At 35.8% G+C, this 9091-nt stretch overlaps 1 protein-coding gene across 1 annotated transcript; it reads left to right on the top strand.

The window, feature by feature from the left end:
• LOC109832594 (peptidyl-prolyl cis-trans isomerase NIMA-interacting 4) lies at nucleotides 523-5709 on the top strand. Its single transcript, XM_020399961.1, has 6 exons — nucleotides 523-588; nucleotides 668-850; nucleotides 2416-2497; nucleotides 3924-3951; nucleotides 4661-4803; nucleotides 5419-5709. The coding sequence occupies exons 2-6, from the start codon at nucleotides 688-690 to the stop codon at nucleotides 5459-5461; spliced, it is 459 nt and encodes a 152-aa protein (XP_020255550.1). The 5' UTR covers nucleotides 523-588; nucleotides 668-687; the 3' UTR covers nucleotides 5462-5709.

Below are 9091 nucleotides of genomic sequence, written 5' to 3'. Positions count from 1 at the left end.
TGGCACGTGAAAGTTTTTTTTCTTTATAATATGATAGCTTTAAGATTAGGCTCCAAACTCTTAACTCAAATTCAAATTAGTCCCTTAAATCAGAAGGACAAGTAGAAATCGGAAGGCTACCAAGTAAAATCTATTGTTATGGATTGTCATGTCTTCCAATTCTAATAATTTATTTCAAACTAATTCTTCCAATTATCATTTTTTGGGAGGGACTCATTTGAAAGATATTTTTATGGCGCCGGCTTGGGGGCGGGGGCGGGGGGGGTGATTTTAATTGATTTGAGAGATTATTTTTAAACTATCAAAGATTTAAGGGACCAATATCGAAAAGCCCGTAAAGAACGTAAGCAACAGAAGGGTCGAGCAGGCCAGCAGGCCAGCAGGCCACATAGTTTGGCAAGCCCACTAGCAGAGTCACCAACGACGGCCTATTGGGTATGCATCTGAACGAAAGAAAGGGAATTAAAAAAGATGATTACAAAAGGAGGGGATGGGACGGTACCGGAGGCGCTTTCACTTTTTCTCAAATCGACATCTTGCCTTGAGAGCGGAAGAGGAGCCCTAGGTAATTCATTTAGATTGTGGGGGGAGAGAGAGAGAGAGAGAGAGAGAGAGAGGAGATGGGGAAGGACTCGAAAGCGAAAGAGGGAGGGGGGAGAGAGAGAGAGAGAGAGAGAGAGAGAGGAGATGGGGAAGGACTCGAAAGCGAAAGAGGGAGGTGGTAAGGGAGGAATTAAGGGAAAGAAGTCAACTGGCGGCGGTGGTGATGAGAGCAATTCCAATTCCAAGGGTAAAGGAAAGGCTGCTGGAAAGTCCTCCGACGGCCTCGGTACCTGCACTTATGTCAAAGGTCTCCTCCTCTCTCTCTCTCTCTCTCTCTCTCTCTCTCTCTGTCAAACTTTTTTAATTTATGTGTTTCATAAATAATCATTTTTAATTAAGTGACAGACATGAATCTTTCTGACAATAAAAATCTTTAGATCTACAGATTATAAGCTAAATATATATACATATCATCGACTGAATTTTAAACAAAGTTCTCCAAAAAGTCTTCAATGCAATCTTAGACCTAATTTGTCTTGTGTTTGTATGGATCATACCTACGTCGTACACTTACCAAGTGTTGGGAGTAATCGCGCCCAATCGTAATAGAGGGTAGGAACCAATTTTCACCTAAAAGCTATAACTACTAGTACTCCTCTTTTAATCCCAACATTTTTTCTTATCTATACTCACATGTTAATAACCTCAACACATCCCCCTCAAATTCAATTTGTGAGTATAGTTTCAATATTCCACTATATTTCAATCTTCTTTCATGAGAATCGCTAACTTTTGCACCACTTTACTCGTAGACTAACCATACCATGCATTCAACATGTGGCTAGATAGGATCTTGCACCACTTCACTTGTGGACTAAGTAGACTATATATCACCCCTATGGGCATCCGTGGACTACTTGACCCTACGGGCGTAACGAGCATCCCATGGGTTGACTTGGTCTAACTCGAACATATTCATTCTCCCGACGCCTTTGGGCTTTACATTGGACTTTTTACTTCTTCCTTTTTGTTGTTTTAATTACTTGGATCATATAACCTTAGCTCTAATATCATTTGTTGGGGAGTGATTGGGCCCAATCTAGACTTAATGGGCCTTAATTAGAGAATAGAAACCACATTTAACCCGAAAGCTATAGCTTCTAAGTATTGGTTCCAACTCCTGTTTTAAACTCATCACTCTTTCTTATCCTATCCAATATGGGACTATATTCACATGTTAATAACCTCAACATGTGGAACTAGGATATATGCAGAAAAACATTTTCAGTGATCTCCAGCTTGACTCATATTCTGCTGAGCCTAAACAATCTTTCCTATGAATAACCTAGCGTTACTTGTTCCTGAAACTCTCTCATCAAAATGTAGAAATACCTGTTTTATTCTCCGTAGGATCATATTCCATCTTTATATTGGGAACAATCACCTCTGATCTAGCATGTTCCAAGTTAATTAATAGAGTTGGCAACTAATTTGATCTGAACAAGAGATCCAAGTTAAACTTGTTCAACCAAAACGCTGATTATATCTTCTCAATATATGGTTATTCTCGCTCTTACATTACCAATTCACTTGAAAATGGATTTTCTTTTTGTTTGTGATTTTTCCTCGTGCTGTTTATCTGATTTGATTACTGTTCTTGGTTGATCTCGGTGGATTGCTCTGATTGTTCTATGATTTTCTCTAGTTCTATCTCACTGCCCTTTCTCATTCTCTTTGTTGGTCATCAATATGACCATTTCCTTTCCTAAAGCTAGGTCCTTACTCTTGTAAATAAATAAAATTTACAGTTTATAAACTTAGGAGAACACTGTTTCTTTGTTGTTATTTACTAAACCATCAAATTTGATTCAGCGAGGCATATCTTATGTGAGAAGCAAGGGAAAATTAATGAAGCATACAAGAAATTGCAAGATGGTTGGCTGAGCAATGGAGAGTGAGTTAATGTTTACCTATTAACCTTTCGTTAAACTTGTTAGAGTAATTTGTTTTGGGTTTGTATAAAATCTGCTATCTCTTTAACATTGTTTTGGTATATTATTTGTGTGAAGTCTTCACTTTAACTGGTTCTTTTCTACGTGTGGTCTGCCTTGTACTTTATCAGGTGCCATTTGAGATAGTTGTACTGATTTAATTAGGACTATTTTGTACTTTTACAAACATTTAGTGTTTGTTGAAACACATGGCCTTCAAATCTTTCATATTTGGAAAGACGCTCACCAAATAATCATATTTATATACATAACCTTCAAATTATGGGTTCTGAGAAATTTGCACCTTTTAATTAATTTGGAGAACAAGAGGGTAATATTCCTAAGGGTAATATCCCTTTTATCTACAAATTAGACTAGGACTTCTTAGATTTATACCCATTTTTCATAATTAGAAAATCCAAAATCAAATAGAAGATAAGAGAGGGACATGATCTTAGACCCTCTATGATTTTGACGATTTATAAGCATAATGATCTCAGGGGCATATCCTAAATATGGAAGACTCGAGGGATATGTAAATATCAAACATAAGAGAGCCCCACGTTGGTATACAAACTAACTTGAACCCTTTGCAATGGAAATCCTGTAACTGTTTGTACATTGCTAAAATCTGCATACTGATTGTTAAAGTAAAGTGAACAGTGAACCTATGTTTTTATGTTAGTAAACCTATCTGTTGACTTTCTATCTTTGTCAAACTTAGATGTCTAACAGGTTAAAGAAATATCTTACCGAGGTTTAAAGTAAAAAACATAGATCTAGATTGGGGGGGGGTGGGTGAAGGTTTACTGTGGATGCATCTTATTTTAACCTTATGTGCACATAAGTGGTATGCTGGTGAAGCAAATATGTTGGTTACCACTGAAATGCACACAGATAAACATATGGGTTTTATTTATAATTAGAAATTATCATTGCGTGTCATTGCAATGGTTTTCCAATTTTTGTCCACTAAATCAAACTGCAACATGTAATATACTTAGACTAGTGTGCATGGGAATTTGATTTATATTTTTAGGCACCACAACATTTGTGTTACTGTTACTACGAGACCTATGCAGGGATGAAAACACAAACAATACTCGTCCTTGTATTATATAGTAGATGGATACTGTTGTTAAATTTGTTGATCAGATTTAAACAGTCTTTGGTAGGTTGAGTTAATTGGATCTAGGGGAGGCTTGCAGGGGGCCACCTCTCTTCCCCCCCCCCCCCCCACACAAAAACAAAAACACTCCCACCACCCAAAATAGAAACTATTGGAAAAAAAATCCTCCGTCAATTAATTTCTTCAGTATTTATGTTTCCTTCCTACTATGACAACACTTGTATTTCAGAGGTTCGGTAATGTCCTTCCTGACCTGACAGAAAAAACATTCTTTGTGAGTTTTCTAAAGTTTCTTGTTGGAAGATACTAGAAAAGCAACTTGTATAAAGTTATGCATATTGCTTCCTCTACTTCTCTTTCACCACACATACGCATGCAAGTCCCACCCATCCAAAATGAAAAATTAGCATCCGCCTTGTGAATAGCAAGCAAAATGCTTACTAGTTTATCTTGCTGTGAAACAAATAACAAATATCTTCACCGATGTGAACTAGTTTTTTAAGCAACAAAGTAAGCTAATCAGCTTCATGCGCTATAAGATGCTCATCTGTCTTTAGCCTAAGACCACTTGGGAAAAACCATCAACTGTTACAAGCTAATTATATTTTTTAATAAATCTATGACTGGCTTTTGAGGAATAAAAAAAAATATAAAAAAAAAAGATCTCACAGGAAGAATGCTTAATATGGCATCACCATCAACAGCACTCCTGATGTTGCTCCCATATATAATATCAGTGTATTTTTTTAAGAGCTTGCAATATAGATTAAGTTATTAAACTCCTGAAGTTGTATGTTGTCAAGCAACTTAATTAATAGGCATTTTGTTACCTTTCTTAACACCTGATCTTGGCACCATGCTGGCAACAGTCTCCTTATTATGAGCCTTCCATCTCCCTTGTCTTCAACTTATCTACAGTTATTTTAAGCATATAAAAATATTTATGGTAATCAATTTATTCTATCTTTACTTCTTTTCTTTTCCTTACTTATTTCAGGTAGCATCAGAGTATTCTGAATGCCCATCAGGAAAGAAAGGCGGAGACCTTGGGTGGTTTCCTAGAGGGAAAATGGCTGGGCCGTTTCAGGATGTTGCATTCAGTACACCAGTTGGCGCAACCAGTGCACCATTCAAATCAACGTACGTATGCAGACCTCCCAATCTTGTATTCACTTATTTCCCCTCTTTACATGAAGAGAGTTGAAACAAAGCTAAAAGCTAGAAATTGAAATTTATATAGCACTAGCATAAGTTTTGCCTTTATTTTACTTGGATGTTCATATTATATCATCGATAATTCTGATCTTCGAAGTTCAGAACCTCATAATGTTGCTAGACTTATGTGTCCAAGTTGTGCCTTGGCACACTGGCACCGAGATTACTCGTAAAAGAACACTCTTTTACATATGAAAGAGTTAAAACAAATCTAAAAGCTAGAATTTGAAATTTATATAGCACTAGCATAAGTTTTCCCTTTTTTTATTTTTTATTTTTTATTTTTTTACTTGGATGTTCATATTTTCTCATCAATATTTCTGATCTGTGTAGTTCAGAACCTCATAATGTTGCTAGACTTATGTGTCCAAGTTGCGCCTTGGCCTACTGGCAGAGAGATACTTATAAAAGAATTTTAATAGATTTCTGTTTTTCCATCTTCTTCTTTTAATTCTGTTGTTTCTTAAAAAAAAGGAAACCGAAGTCACAGGACTGTACATAATTTTGTTTGGATTGACTCACTGTGTGCATATGATACAGGCATGGCTATCATATTATCCTGTCTGAGGGGAGGAAAAATTGATCAGATCCTATGACCATAATTACGAACTCTTCTGTCTTGTTGAAGTTCATAGAATAAAAGACCAGAAGATATGTTCTCAGTGTAAGATAAATATTATGTCATGCAACTTGTTGCGATCGCCTTAAAAGAGATACTTCTGCAGTAACTTTATGGAATTCAGACTGTTTACTTGAGTTTATGGTTTCAAGTCTTAAGATATTGTTGTAAGAAATATTCATATTGAGTCTGGTATTCAGTTTTTGCAATTATATTTTTACCAACACTGCTATTTGGCTCGCGCTTTAACGCGCGAGCCAACTCGCACAGAAACAGGGGGGGGGGCTCTCTGCGCGAGTTGTCTCCGCGAGTTGGCTCGCGCGTTAAAGTGCGAGCCAAATAGCGTTTTCCTATTTTTACCCAAGTCTCTCTCCAATAGAATTAAGTCATTAACAAATTCTTGGGTTTCCGCTCCCGTGAAGGTGAAGGTTGCGGATACGGCAAAAGATATGTTGGTAGCAGCTGCAGGTTGTTGTGTCAAGTCATCTTATATTTTAATAGTAAGAACAGCTTTCGGGTGATTAGCTGTAAATGGTGGGGTGGATGGAGCGAAATCTCCAATTTTGCTGGGTGATGATAGTTTCCGGTACAGTTGATACTTCAGTCGCTGGTGCGGCTGCATCATATCTATCATATCTTGTGTTTTTTTAAGAAGTGATGATAGTGTATCAAATTCGAAAGTTCCAGCCGAGCCACGAAGCATAATCATCATATCTAATTCTAATTTGGGTGAACTGCAGAAATGCTTAGCGAGTGCCATGTTTATTGTTTTGGGGGCGTTAGTTTGCATGAAAGAGATTGAATATGCGTTCATATGTTAGTTTAGATGAAACTTCAGAATTTGAACGTGCAAGAGTGAGTTCATAGGCATTTCCACTATAAAACCTTTAAAGATGCGGTAAACGAGCAAGGTATGGTTTGCTATTAATAAAAAGTAATTACACCACGTGCCTGCCTTATTTGACGAGAGAGAAAAATTTATTTTTAAAGCGAAAATTGTTTTATTATTATTTATGGGAGAATTTTTTAAAAAGACCTTTTTTAAAACTTTATTAACAAAATCAACGCATTTTTGATATAATTAGCAAAATCGACTTATTTTGGTTAAAAGAGGTTGATTTTGCAAAAATAAAGTTTTAATATTCATGAGACTATTAGTCCTGTGTATTTAGTAGCGTCTAATTATACCCTAATAAAATTTAATCAGTCTCGTATATTTTTCGTAGTTTAATTAGCATGTGATTAGCCAACAGCAGTCCCGTGTATTTTAAAAACTATATTTGGTCGATTTTGCTAATAAACTTTCAAAATAGGAATTTTTAAAGAAATTCCTTATGTATGCTATAGTAAATTTGCACACATATTGTATAAATAAAAATCAACTATAAATTAAATATAGACATGTTATATAAAATTATTTTTAATAAATAATAGCATCTACTCTTCTAGGATGATCCAAATATTCACTATTCATGTTACAGTACAATGAATTACTGTAGCATGAGTAAATGCTGCAGCACTATTTGTGTTGTGAATAGTGAATCGACTCCAATACGTCAGCTGCAGCTAATTTCTGTTCTGTGAGCAGTAAATCAAAATTCTCACTATATTTTTTGAAGTTACTGGTTATGCTACATTATTTTAGTGTATCATAAACAGTAAATCAAAGCAAATGTATTAAAACTTAAATCCTCCTCTAAGTATAAAGGAGTAAATATGATTTCTAAATCAAATGTATTAAAACTCGAATCTTCCTTTAAGTATAGAGGAGTAGATATAATTTCTAATTTTAAGCATACATCAAATTAAGTGTATTAAAACTTAGAGGGAGGTAGGTTCAAAATGCAATTCTTTAAAAAGTGGGGGGCCGTTTTTTGCACGGGGTGCACACTATGTGATGATACTAAGGGGGTGTTTGGTTCAATTTCTACAAATTATAGGAAATGTTTTTCACCCAAAATATGATTTCCTTGTATTTTTTAAAAAAATTATAGGAAAAGTTTTGAGAAGTTAAAAAGTACCAATTTTTTTTGTTTTTTGTACTTTGATTGTTTGGTTCAAAACAAGAAAATAGCTCATAACTTTATATAAAATAGCAAGATTTTCTTTTCTTTTGTTTGGTTACATATGTCAAATTTATAGAAAAGTGCTGACTACCATATTTATCACTTTAATAATGGCTAGTTTCACATTATAAAATCCTTCCATCCTCAACTATGCACATATACAAAATTTTTACAATTTTCACAATTTGGCTAAGTTATTGATCTTTTATTAAAATCGATTGCCTCAACTGAAACGTACAAGTTCACGTAGATTGCGTTCTAATAACGTGGTACAGAACGCCTTATCTTATTATGAACATTGTAAATTAGTTTGCAATCTTATTTAGTTGACGACCATCATTGCCAAAAACTCAATCTGATAACGAGCACAAATATGAAATAAAAACCCATCAATATAGAGCTAAACAAAGCTCGAATTGGCATAGTAACAAAAAGAACAGCCTCAGCCTAACGAGCACAAATATCACCAAATTTCCCAACAATATAGAGCTAAACAAGCTCGAATCAGCATAGTAACCAAAAAAACAGCCAAAGCCACTCGACAACGAGCACAAATATCAACCAAATAGCTAACAATATAGAGCTAAACAAGCTCGAATCAACCATGTAACAGAAAAAAAAACAGCCCCAACAGCTCAACAACAAACCCAAATGACAACCAAATACCCAACAATATAGAGCTAAACAAGCTCGAATCAGCCATGTAACCAAAAACAGCCAAAACGGCTCGACAACGAGCACAAATATCAACCAAATAGCCAATAATATAGAGCTAAACGAGCTCGAATCAGCATAATAACAAAAAAAAAAAAAAAACAGCCCTAGCAGCTCGACAACAAGCCCAAATGATCACCAAATACCCAACAATATAGAGCTAAACAAGCTCGAAGCAACCATGTAACAAAAAAACAACCCCAGCACCACTTCAACGAGCCCAAATATTAACCCTAATGAGTTAATTTCCAGAACAAATATCAACCCTTACCCCAACCCCAAATATCAACCCTAATGAGTTAATTTCTTGAGTCTAATTTCCAGAATATTGGAGATCAGAAACCCTAGCGCGAGATTCACGAGAACCACGAGAGAGAAGAGGGTGGTGGCTCAGATTTGAGGGCGCTGTTGGAGAAAACCTAGATTTGGGTGCGAAGGAGGAGAGAGCAATGAATTTGGGGGCGATGGCCGAACGGGAACGAGAAGGAACGAGATGAGAGCGGTAAAAGGCGCGAAGGAGGTAGGTATCGTTGGATTTGGGGGCGGGAAGTCGGCGAAACCCTAATGAAATTTCCGCCCTCTCATCAGCGCGAGAAAAGGATGGGGGGGGCGATGGGTACGGTCGATGAGTTTTTATTATTTAAATAATAGGGTGTCAGATTTCTGGTTGATTTTCGTCCATTTTGAGAGAAAATTAATTTCTGTAAATTTTGGTATTTTTCTGTACTTTACAGAAAATATTTTTGTAAATTTTTTTTGGACCAAATACAGTTTACGGAAATCTGAAAAAAAAAAATAATTACAAAAACGTCAT

This window comes from Asparagus officinalis, chromosome 3, assembly GCF_001876935.1.
Source record: "Asparagus officinalis chromosome 3, Aspof.V1, whole genome shotgun sequence".
Taxonomy (NCBI): domain Eukaryota; kingdom Viridiplantae; phylum Streptophyta; class Magnoliopsida; order Asparagales; family Asparagaceae; genus Asparagus; species Asparagus officinalis.
The sequence above is the reverse complement of the archived record's forward strand: the minus strand, read 5'-3'. Positions and strand labels throughout refer to the sequence as shown.